General features: G+C 39.8%; 1 protein-coding gene across 8 annotated transcripts in view; it reads right to left on the bottom strand.

Moving 5' to 3' along the window:
• Nucleotides 1-15,894, bottom strand: part of GALNT9 (polypeptide N-acetylgalactosaminyltransferase 9) — a 230,371-nt gene that overhangs the window by 114,679 nt on the left and 99,798 nt on the right. For all 8 annotated transcript variants that reach the window (XR_004161565.1, XR_004161564.1, XR_004161563.1 and 5 more), the window contains 4 exons: nucleotides 13,802-13,987; nucleotides 10,215-10,352; nucleotides 7,885-7,980; nucleotides 101-268 (listed from right to left, as the gene is read on the bottom strand). Coding sequence is in view for 1 of the 8 variants with exons in the window: in XM_031555946.1 (XP_031411806.1) it covers nucleotides 101-268; nucleotides 7,885-7,980; nucleotides 10,215-10,352; nucleotides 13,802-13,987 (588 nt within the window). In the remaining 7 variants the exon portion in view is untranslated. The remainder of the gene's footprint in view (nucleotides 1-100; nucleotides 269-7,884; nucleotides 7,981-10,214; nucleotides 10,353-13,801; nucleotides 13,988-15,894) is intronic.

The following is a 15,894-nucleotide window of genomic DNA, read 5'->3' as shown; positions in this document are numbered from 1 at the left end:
CAGTAGTCCTCTAAAGACCTTCTTTATCTCCATTAAATATCCTCCCGGTCACTGTTTCTCTCCAATTCCTCTCTGCGTGGCTCTCTGAGCTTTTCCGCACCTGTGTAAAATCCCAGAACCTCTGTGCTGGTCTCAGGACATCTTCACACTTCTTCAGAGTTGGTGTCCTACCCTTCCCATCATCAACGAGGCATTTGGAGTCAGGCAGGAAGGCCGTGGAGCCCAGCGGCCCCAGCTGCAGGACACCATCAGAGCTGTAGCGAACGAGCTGGGGAGAAAAGCAAAGGGAACAATTTCACCATGGCCCCACAGCCCCAGCCACGGGACACCAGGCCAACTGGCAGCTCTTTTCCTTTGTTGTGCTGTGGGTCAGGCTCTTCCCACTCTGATACATTGTGCTCCAGGGCAGAGCATGAGAACCTTGGTTTAGCAACCCGAGGTCTCTCGTAGGACATAGTATGCTCCCCACCATTCCCAGCCCAATATTTCGTGCAAAAGGGCAATCAAGAAGATGAAGTAATCAATATGTAAATCATACCCACTCAGCAGGAGTTGATGGAACAAGGACACGGTGTCAATTTGCTGTGCAGTTTGCTCTTAAGAGCTCTGTTAGAGGCTATCGATAGCAACAGCTCTAATTAGTTTTTGTAAATAAACGCTACTGAAAAAATCCAGTAACCAAAAATAAAAGAGAAGAAAAAAAATAAAATCTTGAGGGAAATAAATAATTTGCTAACATATTCTTCAGGTCAACATAATAACACACTGAAGAATGAGACTGATATTTCAGCTTTTTGTGAGGTTTAACTGTTCTGAAATGTGGTGATGTGATAAACACTGCAGGCAGTAAATATGCTTCAGGTGCCAGCCAGTTATTATTTTGGAGTATTTTTTGTTTTTAATCAGGATAAAAGTTTTAACAGCTACTAGCGGTTTAACATGTACAACACAATCAGACGTGAATTTTTACAAAGCAAGAGTCATTTTTATCTTTATTCCATTTTAAGTGATGATTTCACCTGTCTCACATCAATGGCCCTCAAGAAAAGAAAATCTGTATGTAGGAGAGGTGAAAAATTGGTTTCTTGGAATCTCAGAGCACCAGAATGTATTTTATTGCAGTCATATTGGACAAAGGAAAAATATTGAAGGACAAAGAAAATATCTGTAGGTTGCTCTCGTCAAGCAGGGTTAATTGTCACAATGCAAATTTGTGATGGAAGAGAGTTGTTCTTTGTGTCCACAGCAGGCTCCAGGTGTAAGGAGTGGAGGGCTGCCCATTCACCTTCCTTGATGAAGGATGGCTGATTCCAAACCCTCTGTGCCGGATCCTCAAGATGTGATTTCCCTCTCCTACAGAGGGGTGAGTTTAGGATGCTCATTTAGTAGGCTGTACCAACTGCCTAGCACATAACACTGAGATAACTATGATGGAGTCCTCATTTATACATTGCAAACATCAAGACCTCCGTTACTGCTTCTCTCCAGACAGTTGAGGGAGAGTCTTTTGAAGGCGATTCCAGACAGAGAATGCATGATGTTAATTTGGCAGCAGACTGAACAGAGGCCCAATGGCATCCCTGTGCTCTCCATTCTCTAGTTCATGCAGCCAGAAATGCAGCTGGAAATACATTTCTCTTTTCTTTCTCTAACTTATAGATACCTCTTCCCTCCAATAAAAGTCCAGCATGGCTCTGGTCTGTGCAGGTTTGTTATAGCAGAATTATGCTCTAATGAGTCTGAAGCATCCACTTCTCATTTCTGCTTTTCAATCCAGTGGTGTTCCACCAGCACAATATTTTGCCCTGTAAGTACTCAAGTGCAGCACACAGTGGCCAAAAGGCTGCGCAATGGAGTCAGCTTTATGGCTGGGGTGCTGCTGGAGCCACTGGAGAGGCACAATTATCACCTGGGAAATTCATTGCCTGCCTCATCTTACTGCTGTTATGTGGCTGGAATTGCTTAACAGGAAAGGGAAGGCAGCTGAGAGATGCCTGGCACTTATTGGATGCTACTGGCCAGTGCATGAGACATCATTAAGAGTCAATCAAAAAAACCTGAATTAGAGTCTAGCTTTCTACACCCATCCTTATTAACCTCAGAAGAACCATGCTGTGAATAATCATATCTTTCTGCTGGTAAAAAAGCCCCATCTGCTCGCTCCCAAACCAAATGCCCTCTGACAGAGTATGTGCTCATTTTCTCCACCTGCCACTTCTGTTCAGAGCATCCGTGTGAAGCACACAGTTAGGGTAGAGCCCACATCCGAGGGAGCAGAGGGATAACCACAGGAGGATTCTCCTTGCCATGAACAGTGGCATCAGTTGACACACTGTTTCTGCACACTGAATCAAGACTTTTTTTTTTTTTTTTTGCCTATAGGGACACTGAGGACATATGGAAAAGAAACTCAAGCAAGCAACATGATTCAAAATTCAAATGGACTGCTGACTCTGACATGTGAACTTGCTTTTTTCCCATATAAAGGAAAAAAAAATCCTACATTCCTGTTTTTAAGTAAAACATGTCTACTTCACACTTCTAATAACTAGTGAGTACTCAGCAGAGTTCAAATGAACTGCAGGCATTGCCGAAAACTACACTCGGTAGGAAATGTGTTCATCTTGCCGTCTTCATTATACATCTGTGGGTCTAAAAATACCACCCATCAGCCTGCGTGGCTTTGCCTTATCAAGATAATCAGGGCCACCTTTTATATTGGGATATCTGCTCTGTCAGATTGATTTCCCTTGTGGTTCAGAAGGAGCAGTGTTTTCTATACAGATATTAAAATGGTCTAAAATATTCTCTGTCTGTGAAATCTCTATAGCCAGAGTTGCAATTCTCAGCATCACAGCAGCCAGGTACCTCAGAAAGGCAGTGTTGTAAGGAAGCTGTCAATGCAGAAACTACTCCTGCTGCTTGAGCCCTGGAAGTGGAAGACACACTAACTGCTCAACTGTCTCCAGTATTAAAAGTGGCAGTTGTGTGACAGCTCAACAGAATAAAAGATGGCTTGACACAGGAAATTGATATCTATACAATGACGAGATAAATGGAACAGCATCAGCATAATTTTCCTGAATCTGTACATTCTGCTGAGAGTTCCAGAAGTTATAAAAACTTAGGCACATCTGAAATAAGATAAAGCAAAATTCTGAAAGCACATACAAACCATCATGTCAATTCAAACCACGTTATGTAGGAACGTTTTAGTGCCTGCTTCTGCAAAATCAGATCTGAAATTAAGGTTCATCAAAGTTCAAATTGAGATTCATTATACGATTAATTATGTCTCCCTCCAAAGACTTGATATCATCACTTCATAGAGACAATAGAAACTGCACAAATACAATAAGTATTAAAATAAGTTGCTTAGTACTGCAGACTAGAAAACAGAAACTGGAATACAGAATCAATGAAATAATGAAAATTACACTCGCTGTGTTCAAATTCAATCTCAAGTGTCACTTCCATACTGAAAACGAAATGACAACCTCTGCATTTGCATTGGAACTGTGGGTGTGATGCATCATGCCAAATCTATTCCCTGTCAGACAAAATCAAATGGCAGCCCCCCTTTATCGAGGCAGACTCAAACCCAGTGAAAACAAAGAAACAAAAGCCTTCTACACAAGTCCTGATGGGCTGTGAGCCTTACACCCACACATTCCCAAGCTGCAGAACAGAAATGTCTTTTTAATGCCCCATGTAATGATGAAAGACCTCACGTGCTGAAGGCTAGAGCTGTCTTCACTACTCCAGGATCTGATTCTGCTGCTATCTGCTGTGCCTACAATAACACAGGACACTTTTCCTTTCAATTTTCAGAAATCTGAGCAGAATGGAAAGACGTCAAAGATTGTTTACCAAACTCACTACAACTGAGTAAAAAAATAGTAGGCAGTGATGCTTATGGAAGGTGGTCCTCTGGAGCATAATCCGGTAGATAAATGTCAGCTCTTAATTGAAGGGTTTGACTTCAGAGAACCCATCCCTGCTGATTTCCAGTCAAGGAAAGCATGGATCAGCAGGTAACTTTGGAGGAGACACACAGATGAGTCCAGTTGGGTTCCATGGGAAATGTAACCCCTTGCTCTCATTTCCCCAGCAAAACAAAATATTTAACAGCCTCTCAGCAATGCGGGTTAAGGTAAGCTGTAAACTAACATTAATGAAACAGAGCCTGAAATGTCTTAAATATCCAGAATGCTTGTCGTAACAAACAGTTACCAAACACAGGTTGTTTTACAGAATGCTGCCCACAGCTTCTGTTGAGCAGTTTCCTTTCCATCCGCTGCCCTGCCCTGAGCGATGGGATATGATATCCAGTGAGTGTGCTATGGAAAAACATAGCTCTGCCTGGGAAAATGTTACATATCTGCCCCGAAGCAGCAGTTACAGCAAGGCCTTTCATCTGCTTTTATTCCATCTGCTTGTATAGCTGCGAGCTCCAGGAATCCGAGCACAGAGATCTCTCTCCCTTCCACTTGATCTCAGCACGAGGAGTTCTCAGCACCACGACTGCTGAGAGGTGTGAAAGGGAGAGGGGTGTGGGAGGGAGGAAGGGAGGGAGCCAGGCCCTGCGTCCAGGATGCTGTTCAGTTCACATGCTTGTGATCAGCTCCACATCACAGCATTCAAGATAAACTCTGAGACAATGAATACTTCCACTGAGGCTGTCGAGTTGCTCTCAGATGGTTCAACACCTGTGTGCCACTTTGGGTTGTTCTCCCCTCTTCCCCCCCTTTTTTTACGCTTCGTGCTTTGTTTTAAAAAACAAAAGGGTATTGTCCAGTGCTGTAGACCCAGTGGGCATTACAGATGATTGCGTATGACAAGCCACTTGAGTTCCCCAGGTATACTCCTTTCTTTTCCTGACAATTCCTCTAGCTACAGATGGTGTTTCCCATTGCTCTTTCAAGAGCGTTTGCAAATCTTTTTTTCCTGAAAGGGATTAGACTCCAACTTCAGACCCCACGAACACATATCAAAATGACAACACTCCTCTGTAAAGTGAGTTCTGAAATCAACTTAGGCCAATGCAAAACCTTGTTTAGATATTCCTAACTTTGCTTGGCTTACACTGATTTAACTTGAGTCAAATTCATGATGTTAAATTGATGTGAATGCAAGCTAAATGCATTCAAGGACATCCACAAAAGATGTAATCCCAGTCTGAATAAAGTAATTTAGAAACTGATTTAAGTTGAAAATATGTGAACTATGGTGGTAGGACCTGATCTTGAGAATACACAGAGGGAAAGGCATTTTGCCAAGAGAGCAGTAACTGAGCTATGGCTTTCTTTTTCACTTGTATGGCAGAACACATCATTCAAAGGTGTGCAAAATGCATGGAAAATAGGAAGTTAAGAAGTGGAAGCAAAGAACAACGTATCACAGAATAAACAGTAACCTTATGCCTATCTCAGCTTTCTTTAAACACTTGACTGACTTCTGTTGGTTTCAGTGGAACAATGTATATACTCAAATCAGTGCTTATTTGCTTGTCAGAATTGAAGAGGATCAAAAAAGAAACCAGATTGTGTCTTAATACTGAGAAGTTTTCAAACCAGTAAGATACATCACCACCATACAAGCACCAGTGATAACCTAAACTGGTGAGAATGAGTGCCATGTTAATTTTCATTAATATTCAGTAGGCGTGTACAACTAACCCAAATCTCAACTCAGCAGTGGTATTATAGCCCTGTGCTTGCAAGGAAAAATGTCAGAAACTGAAAGCTAAACATAATGGATAACTATGCTCACCCAGGATGATCATAAGAGGGGCTTTAAAAATGTTTATTTAATATATTAAAAAGCTTGCTGTCAACACCTTTTATGCTATGTGCTTGAATATCCTTGATTAGGGTTTGTGCAGCTGTAGTTCTCATACTGAATTAATTTTGTAAATTGTGATGAGATGATAGAACTTTTCCAGCTGTGTAATCATTAATTAACTTGGCTGCATTTGAGTGGCTCCAACCCATACTTGTCTGTGAAATACTCAACTTAGATAAAACATCACCTTTGCCTTCTGCCTGGCATTTCTTACTGAGTGAAATGGAAACTGCTGCAGAATGACTTGGTAGATTAACTTCTTGCCTTACTCATGCTTTAATAATTCTCACATGCAGAGATTATTTTAGATTTTAAGGGCTTGAGAAGAGTAACTTTCTCTTTCTATGCTTTTATAAAATGCTAGTAGAAGAGTGCTCTATTTTGTGGCTGTAATTTAAAGGCTCTTTTGGGAACTTCAAACAGATGAGATATTGGAGACAAGTAGAGGAACTGAGCCAGAAGAGACTGAATTGGTCACCACCCGTCTTCAATATTTTGGGCAGTGTATAACTTATGGATTGTTATTTGCCCCTGAGAAGAGCTGCCCAGTTTATTTAGCAACTACTTATAGGCAATGACTTGTTCCTTAAGTTTTCCTCCAAAATAAACAGAAAGCTTGGTTGAAATGGATGAAAGAAACTGGTCAGAGCTAGATGCTATCTGAGAGGTGAGCTGCTTTAGGCCCCAAAATTTTAAGAATCACATTTACAGAATCACAGAATCACAGAATTGTAGGGGTTGGAAGGGACCTCTAGAGATCATCGAGACCAACCCCCCTGCCAAAGCAGGTTCCCTACACCAGGTCGCACAGGTAGGCGTCCAGGCGAGACTTGAATTTAGGTTGCAAAATATCTATTTCATTTTTTCTTTCAGTGCTGCCATGATTTTATGTTGGAAAGGGACTTTTGAGAAGGTCTTAAATTTGCAACCTTCTGGTCAAAATCGGAATGGAGCAAGATACTCAGCTCCATGGGTGTCTCGAGGTCTCTAGCTAGTCTTCTTGGAAAATTCATTTACATCTAATTAAACAACACTATTTTGTTAGCTTACTCTGTCCCTTCTGCCTTTACTGTGAAAGTGTCAGTCAGGAGTACTGTAATGATTCTGCCAAGGCTGGACATTTTGTCACTAAGAATTACAGTCTATCCTCTTTGCTCTAATGAGGTTTGACTCTTAACCAGCTTCCAATTAACCACAGTAGGCAATATTTATATTTCACAACTCCTGTTATGCTTCCATGGCAATGTATGAGCCAGGACTCCAAATCAATACACATATGGGTGAACTCCCAGAAGTCCATGATAAGGTCAGAGTTTATTTACGCATGAGAACATTCATTAATGTAGTTTTGATTTGGACAGTACTTTAAATGAAACTAGAATTAGATTTTAGAAGTAGCTCAAGTCCTAGATCTAAATAATAACCAACTTGTATCTAAAAACCAATATCATTATTAAGCAAGGAAAGAAGAAATGTCATTTCAAATTCACCAGACATCTGTAAGAAAATAATATTCACAGGGACCTAAAAAAACCCAAATGTTCAATTTTAGAGAAGTATTAATTTAAAAGATATTCTTAATTGCATTCAAAGTTAATGTTAAATATGTGCTTAACTTTTTGCCCATTCAGGGAATCACATCAGCATCTTGCTAAAATATTTCTGCATAGGAACCTATTGGACCAATCAACACTGAAGGCAAAGAGGTGTGATTCCTAAAACATGCCAAGTCACAATGGGAAGAGCTGCTCGTGGAAACAAACAGTCTAAATTTGATAATCATCAGTGGATCTCTCCATTATTAAAACAAATTCTCATGATTTTTCTGTTTTCCTTATTAGCATCTTCAGAGTATAGGTTTGCATGTTAAGATCTGGGAAAGGGCACTCAAAAAGACTAGAGGGAAGTCAAAGATTTTCTTTTGCAACATGAAGAGATACTGCCATACTCAACTCAAACACAATAAATTACTTCTTGTTTCTTCTGAAAATTTCTTAAAGTTGCAGGTTTCTCAACAATTCTGGGATTTAAATTATTTACCTGAGAGGACATTCCATGGCATGGATAAAGGATTGCTTTGTCATCCTCTTCAGCTCCCTGATCTAAGCAGTAGCCACTGGCTTTGCTGTTACGCACCTATAGCCCAACCAGAAGGAAAATAATTGTATTAGAAATTGTTCTGTAAGATGCAAGTCCATTCCACACAAAACTTAGTTGTACTACAACTACTGACACAAATAGTGGATACAACTATTCTCCTCTTCTCTGAGGAACATTCTCCATACATGACAGGACTTTAACTTTGCAGTTGCTCTAGGAAAAGACAGATCATTTGGACAACCTCCTGTCTTCACAAAATTATTAACTCAAGTCAGAGTTTTATTTTCATCAATCACTCAAGGATCAAAACCACATAAAATGCACTCTATAAACTCAGGCCAAATTTTGCTCCAAATTACCCTTGTGTAGAAAAAGAGGTAGACCCTACATGCTGAAAATGTGACTTTACCCAACGGCAAAGGAACTGCCCAGGATGGTGTTGGCTGTGGCACACTTTTATTTGCCCCTATTGTGTATACAAGAACAAAAAGAGCATATTAAACAATTCTATTTCAATTAAGAATATAATGCAATTTACATCATTGTGAAAGGATACAGCAATGATAAGCAGCACAGAAGGGGTTCATATATTTGAAGATGGGGTTCAGAGAAACAACCAAGTCAAAAATTTAGGCATCTCCTCAGACAAGAAGAGTTTACAAGTCCATAAAACTGTGCTGGAGCTCTTGTGAAATTACAGGCCTTTCTTTCTCTTCAGGCTACAGGTACTAATGCACATTTTGGACACAGAAAATTTTCACAGATCTCTTACATGAGAAGTTGTTTAGATGGGCGATTTGAATCAGTCAACAAGTTGCTTTGAGTTTTGACTCAACAACTTGTCTGGCCACCCCTACAATACAGTAATAGCTGCAGCCTGATTTGTTGGAAAATCAGTAAATAATCCTTTATATTATAGTGCATGAACATAACAGGCAATCTGATGGGATAAGGGGGTTCCCTAGCAATTAAATTTCAGGAGGTTTATTTTATGACTCCTACTATAAAAGCTAAAGAACATGAAGACAGCTTTATGACACAGCTTTAAAAATGTGAATTGAGTCACTAGGAAATATATTTTTACTACTGTTTCAATATGTTTCATGTCTACTCAATACATTTATTTTCCTTAAAGTCTTGAAAATTCAAACACCTTTTCCTCCAGAAAAATAGCCGTAAGAGAAAATACTAATAACAAGCTTTATATCATTTAGGATGAAGCCTGTAGTTTTTTTATTACGGGCATATAAGAAAGAGGATGATTCCAGTTTGTACTAGCTAGATAGCTTGTGTGGCTCCAATTTATCATAAATTTTAATGAATTGGATACTTGCATCATTGAACTTCCTGTGTGACTTGAGAACTTTGAATGCGACCACTGAACAGAAACAAACTTATTTTTGGAGCCCAGCTTCCTACCCATCTGGTGTAATTGACACAGCATTGGCAGTACTGCCAATATTCTTCTCAGCAGCATTTTCAGAGCTGACAGTAACTAATAGCTCCTGTTGAACTTACTAAATGTCTTTCCTTGGTTACTGCCAGAGATAGTTATATTAGGATACAGAGCGGTGTTATGCAATAAAACTTGCACTTTGTATCAATCTCTGAAGGGTCTGACTTATTTTTACATGAAGTCATTTAAATGGGACAGCAGGAAAGATGTCCATGTAGTTGTCTTGTGTGAAAATTAATTGCCTAATTCAAGCAGCCAATTAACACAGAATCTTAAAAACTCCGTCCTGGAACGTTGTCCCAGTTCACAGACACATAGCAGTCCTTACCTTAAAGGCACTTGATGAACTCTTAAAAAATTACAGCAGGCATGTTCTGACCTAAAAGATCAGGTTAGAGCATATACAGTGGTTTTGACTATTTAACAGGTGGAAAAGAAATGATCCAGAAAGCTGACCTGAACCAAATCATCTACACATCTTCAGTGCATTTGGATTCCACATTTTATCAGGGTTAACTGTCCATTCAGCTATCTCAGAGTAGCTGTTCCAGGGTCTTACTTATTGCTGTGCACAGGCAGAAATTAAAATACAGATTCTGAGCACAAAACAGCAGAACTATTTTTCTCTAATGGCTTTTTCTGAAGAGACAAAAGCTTGCCAAACGGTAGCCTCAACTGCATCTGAACATGTGGCTTTTTATCCCCAACTAGGAGGATTTGCAAAAATGAATTAATGAAGCAAATATAGGCACCCACCACTAAGATGAAAAGAATTCTGTAATGCAGCCAGCATGTTTTCAAAGACATACAGTACCTCTCCATAAGTGACTGTGTTATTATAGACTCTCATTTCAGGATAGACATTCTCCAAGTACCACTTAAAACTCCGGCACTGCAGTCTCTGTCGTAGAGCTATTCTTTCAGAAACATCTCCAAAATCAACTCCAGGGTTCTACAAAATAGAAAAAGAATAGAGAACTTTCACCACATTGACTTTACGGTTGTTTGGTTTTTTTTTAACTGAAACCAAATTGGAGTTCACTTTGTACACCAAGTTGTATTTCCCTCTCTACTTTCTCTTCTGTAAGTAGCAGCTCATCAAACAGCTGCTGCGGAGAGCAGACAATAAATATTAATGCAAGTCAGTAGAAAAATAAGGATAACGAACAAGCAAAAAAACCCCAAGCATACATCAAAATATAAAAAAACCAATGTGAATGCTGTTAACATACAGCAATTCTAAAAGTTTGCAATCAAACCTGAACTCCTTTGCTTTCAGATTCATAAGGAATTTAGGTGTAATTCTGATCTAAGATCTAGCAGCTCGATCATGGTTTAGACTATTAACAGCCTTGGGTATTCACAAATGTAAATGAGAACAGACCTGTTAAAACTTAAAAGCAGAGCTGCTCAAAAAGCAATTAAGCCCCATTAAACATTTGCATAGACCAGCATTCAGTTTTTACTGGAACTGGAGCTCATTCACAGACTTAAGCTATAAAACGCATTTAAACTCAATACCTTCTTTGTAATTCAATTCCAGAATTTAAATCACATTTGACTAAAAAATTCCATTAGAGCATATAAAAAATAAATCGATAGGATCAAACTCAAACATTTCAAAAAGACCAGGTCAGTTATTGTCTGTAGATATAAACCAGTATAAATCATCATAGATCAACATCAAGACACTGAGTTACCTGATTTATAAATCTTTTCAGATGCTGAAAGAATTAAATGGAGTGAAACTGGTGGCTTTTGCATGGATCTATCTTAAGTGCCCTGTACAGAAATCTTTCTGGAGGAAATATTTGTTTTCCAAATGGTGTCTGATGCAAGGTTACAAGACAGCAGCAAGTCTTAGCTCAGGGTTTATTAGAATCCCCAACAGATGCCTTGTTTTCAGGAGAGAATACACATGTAATACTGAACAGGTTTTTCCATTTGCCACATAAAGAGTTTGCTGTGCTCACTGCTGCTTGCTGATGCATACTTTGTCATGAGCTCTCTATGCAGCATCCATTCAAATGAATGTTAATTTATGTTCTACTTCAGGCTAAATGGAAGGAGAGCAATTCTCGGAGGCACTCAATGCAATAAATCATTCAGTATAAGATTTATTTATCATAAAAATTGTCGAGGAATAGATCATAAACAGGGCATACCAAATATTTGGCAAAATGCAATAGTGCTACGCTGACCTGCTGGTGAAGGTTATAGGGGCTATGGGGATAAGACCGCAGGTGTGTCCAGCCACAATCAGGTACACATTGTGAACAGACCCTCAGTAACTTAGAAGGATAAAGATGGTGTGCGTTATGAAAGGGTTAATTTGGATGGGTTTTAAAGTACAGAACACATGTATTTTACTTGTCTCTCTTCTATTCTATAATGAAGAAATATAACACCTTGCTTGCTAGGCTGTTTCTACAGATCACAAGAGCAGCAAATTGAGCAGCTATGAAAATGCTGTGCCTTGTTCCATTCTAGCTGCAGTCATTAAGCCAGGGTTACTGCATGATGGTACAGGAATGAGGTGCCCATATGATGTAGTATGCAGACACATCCTTTTTAACCCGGCAGTAAGTTTCTAGTTCTCTCACAGAAAGTTTTTCTTATGGCTTTGACCAGTAAACTACTTAGGTCAACTAGATTGACTACTACAGCAGAACGACTCTGTAGACACTAACATGCTAGCTTCCTTTTCCTGAAAGCTAATGGGGCTATTTTTATGATGTACGTTTTATCAATCAATTTATTTTATGGAAACTATATTTTAATGTTCAATACTTCTGTTGATTTTATGCCTTTCTGTATAGATGTGCCCATTTTTTTAAAACACTGTTATATGGCTCAGTGCAGAAAACTCCATCAATAAGTAATCTCAGAGAAATTAAAGGGAATCATGTTTTGGTGTAAATGCTTATTTAAATGTCTTTTATATTCTCAGAATTCGTTTGCAGAAAGCATCAAGTAAGCAAATTTTCGAAGATTATTTCTCTTTCACCTTCCTGCTAGAAACTTACCATTTGTTCAGATGGATGCAGGCAGGGCCAAAATGCCCCTAAAAGCTTAGGTGAGCCCTGCTTTGTCTTCCTCCTACTATCGCAGAAATGTTGTGTTAGGCAGTATTGCCTTGCTAAGGCAAGATAATTCTCTGCAATTAGTTCTCATGCCAAAAGTAGCAACGAAAACACACCTTCATAGAGACCTAACTTTCAACACAATATTGTGAATATTATGAGAATGCCCAATACTAAACAGCAATAATTAAAATGCTGATGGGTGTGAACATCTAACATACTCAGACATCACAGAGGAAAACGAAACATTACTCCTTTAGGTATATGTATTTTCAAAAACATGGCAGAAATTAATTTAAATGACTTTTGATATATTATCAAAGCACAAGTAGGTATTTAGGACAAAACTAAATCTGGTGAAATCTATGCCAGGACTCCCACGATTCTGATGGACTCTAGGTCATAACTGTGAATATTCACAGTGATACAGCTGGACTGGCATATTTTTCAGCTCAGATAGAAGCATTTTCTGTTTCCATTTACTTCAACCCAATCATCTTTGGCCAAATTCTTCACGTAAGGGTTAACAAAACTATCCTTAGTTACAGAAATGTGTGTGCTTCCCTCAGCTGCTCTCCCTGTGCCCCTTCACATGAATAATTTGGATGCAAATATCACTAAAAGATACAACAGCAGTCAGCTTCCACCTGACTGTGCTATAACACATCTCTCTTCTCTTGAAGAATTATGCTCTGTGGAGATGTAGCATGAGATACACTTCCAGAATCAAGTAATAAATTGAACCTGCAGTTTATCTAATATTTATATTACGTGGATTCCTGGGGGCCCCCACCTGCCATTAACAATTCACATGCACAGTAAGAAGCAGAACGTCCACACTGCAACTCTCAGCCCGTAGAAAATAAAGCTAGTTAATATGGGATTCTTTTATTGCACACATTGTTTTTTATCCTGGCGAGGTCCACAGAGTCTCATGATGAATCATGATATTTATTTATGGACATTTCTCTAGTTCTCACTACTGTAGCATATGAACACCTCAAAGTTTAATGGCATCCTAAATTAAGGACTTTCTCTGAGAAAGCGCATAAACCTGAAACATCATGCTCCAGTTAAATTGTAAGTCTGTGTCACCACTCCAGAGCCTACAACAAAACTTACACACCAAGGAAGCAATATAGGAAGCAAGTTTATGACAGAAGTCTCTGCTCTGAGCATTCACCAGCACAGAAGAAGTCTTCCTCCAACTCTCTGCTCACTGCATACAGTTGTAGTAATGTCTTCGCCCAAAATTGCTAAGTAGGAACAACTATTCAGACTTCTGCCTCTGTTCAGGACTAGTGTGGGCCATACTTACTGCCATGGGGATGTTCCATGCCATATAAACATGGGACTTGAAGTCATCCATCCAGACCTCTGCGGCCCGTAGGGCGTTGCGCTTTGCATAGTAATCGATGTCATTGTTGTAGGGCTTCTTTGTGCGTTCGATGTGAGCCACACGAGAGCAGGGCAGCACCTCCATACTTCCTCCACACTGCCAGACCTGGGAGAGTTTGAGGAAAAACAAACAATTTTTATTTATTTATTTATTTATTTATTTATTTTCCCATTTTTAAGTGGATATAACTGCTCCAATTAGGAACACATGCAGTGTTCCATCACTTGAGATGGGTACTACTGAGTAATTCAGAGCAATTGCTCTGAGGGTGAAACCCCTCTTACCCTCACTGACTAAAGATGAATGCTGCTGCCTGTGTTGGATACACAGGTTTAGGTGCCATAAATATCCAAGTTCCCCATAATGTCACTATTCTTGGAACTATTAGGAAGATGAGAAATTACAAGGTGGTAACCTATGTCATGTAGATGAATTTAACTTAGTCCTTGTTAGTGAAAATACCTCTGAGCTGAAGAAGATGGATAAAAGGGGTTGAGTGTGGACTATACCAACCCTTCTGAACACCGCTGCCCTCATACAGTGCCATTTTTCCCTGTTGATTATTTACAGCCTGAACTCCATGGTGGGAAACAAAGAGGAGCTGCCTCTCAATCAATGAGGCTGGACTCATGCAATGAATACCCTCGGGTTCCAATGCTTTCAGGTCTGCACCTGGTACTGCAGTCTAACTGAAATAAATAAAATATATTAAAACTTTAAAAATAATCTATTGCTTTCCAAAGCTTCTCTTTACTGCACATAAGAACTCATTTCCAGACCAGATGCACTCCAGAACAATTCTAGGGCTATTCTCCCCCAGCCTGCCTTCTCATGGACAGAGATAAATTGCTTGGGAAGCAGAGATAAAATTGTCTCTTCCAGTTTGTATTTTTTTAATACATTGTTAGATAATACTTATTTGCTGCTTTCTGAGCAGTCCTACAGTAAATCACTGGCCACAGGAGTTTGCACTTGATAAATGAAAAATGCCAGAAAACACACTGCTCATAAATTTGGACTGGCATATGCTGAGGGTTCCCAGTGCAAAGGGGAAGTGCTATGAGAAAGAAAGGAATTAATTGATTCTCATGATGAGAAGGGCAGATGAGCAGTACAATTCAGTATACTGCTACTGCCCACCCATCTCAGCATACAGCTTTTTAATACACAGCTCCTTGTTCTTTCTCTTGATGTGGTTAATGACCTTGTAATTTTTATTTTTGTATTTTGGTACCAAGGGCAAATACATTATCTGAACGACAGATTTACTGCCTTCAGATGCCTGTGCTCATGCAAACCTGAAAAGGAAAGGGTACTAAACTGCAACATTAAAGAAAATACTTCAGTTTATCTGCAAATTCAACACAAATAGTTATTTACCAGTGATAAATTCTCCCCAGAAGAAATCCACAGGGAACTGAGACACCTAGCTTTGAAGAAAGCAGGGCAGAAAATAAAAGAAAAAGAAGTAGAGACAGAAGAGAAGCCAGCAGCAGCCTCAGGCCAGCTAACGCTCCCGCTGTCAGCCCAGTGCTCAGCAGTCAGCACAGATCTGCGCCGTGCTGTGACCGCCCCATCTGCGGTCGTCTAAATTGCTTTACATTTACATTCTGTCAGCTCTTTCCCTCCCTCTCAGCCCCTTTTTGCTCTTTAAGGTGACAGAATGTGTTACAGAGAGAAAAGGAATGAAACAGCCTCTGACAAAGAAGACAGCTAGGAAATATCCAAGGAAATTTTACTTCCTACGAAGATGCCAATTCACCTCGGATGACTTGTTTGTTCTGGGAATGTGCAACTTCTAACACAAGTGGGAGATGTTTCCCTGGATAGGGATGATACTCGAGCCCCTGCACAGCACAGGGGATGGGGAGACACATAGATCCCTGGGCAGCAGCAATCCACCATCTACCCATGTACTGGGCAACCTGGATATAGGCTGCAAAGCTGCCCTGCTGCAGCTGATAAGCAGCAAGATTAGAGAAGCAAACAGTGCAGCTGGCACAGCCCAGAGA

The sequence above is a fragment of the Meleagris gallopavo genome, chromosome 17 (assembly GCF_000146605.3).
Source record: "Meleagris gallopavo isolate NT-WF06-2002-E0010 breed Aviagen turkey brand Nicholas breeding stock chromosome 17, Turkey_5.1, whole genome shotgun sequence".
NCBI lineage: Eukaryota > Metazoa > Chordata > Aves > Galliformes > Phasianidae > Meleagris > Meleagris gallopavo.
This window is presented reverse-complemented; position numbering and strand designations above follow the sequence as displayed.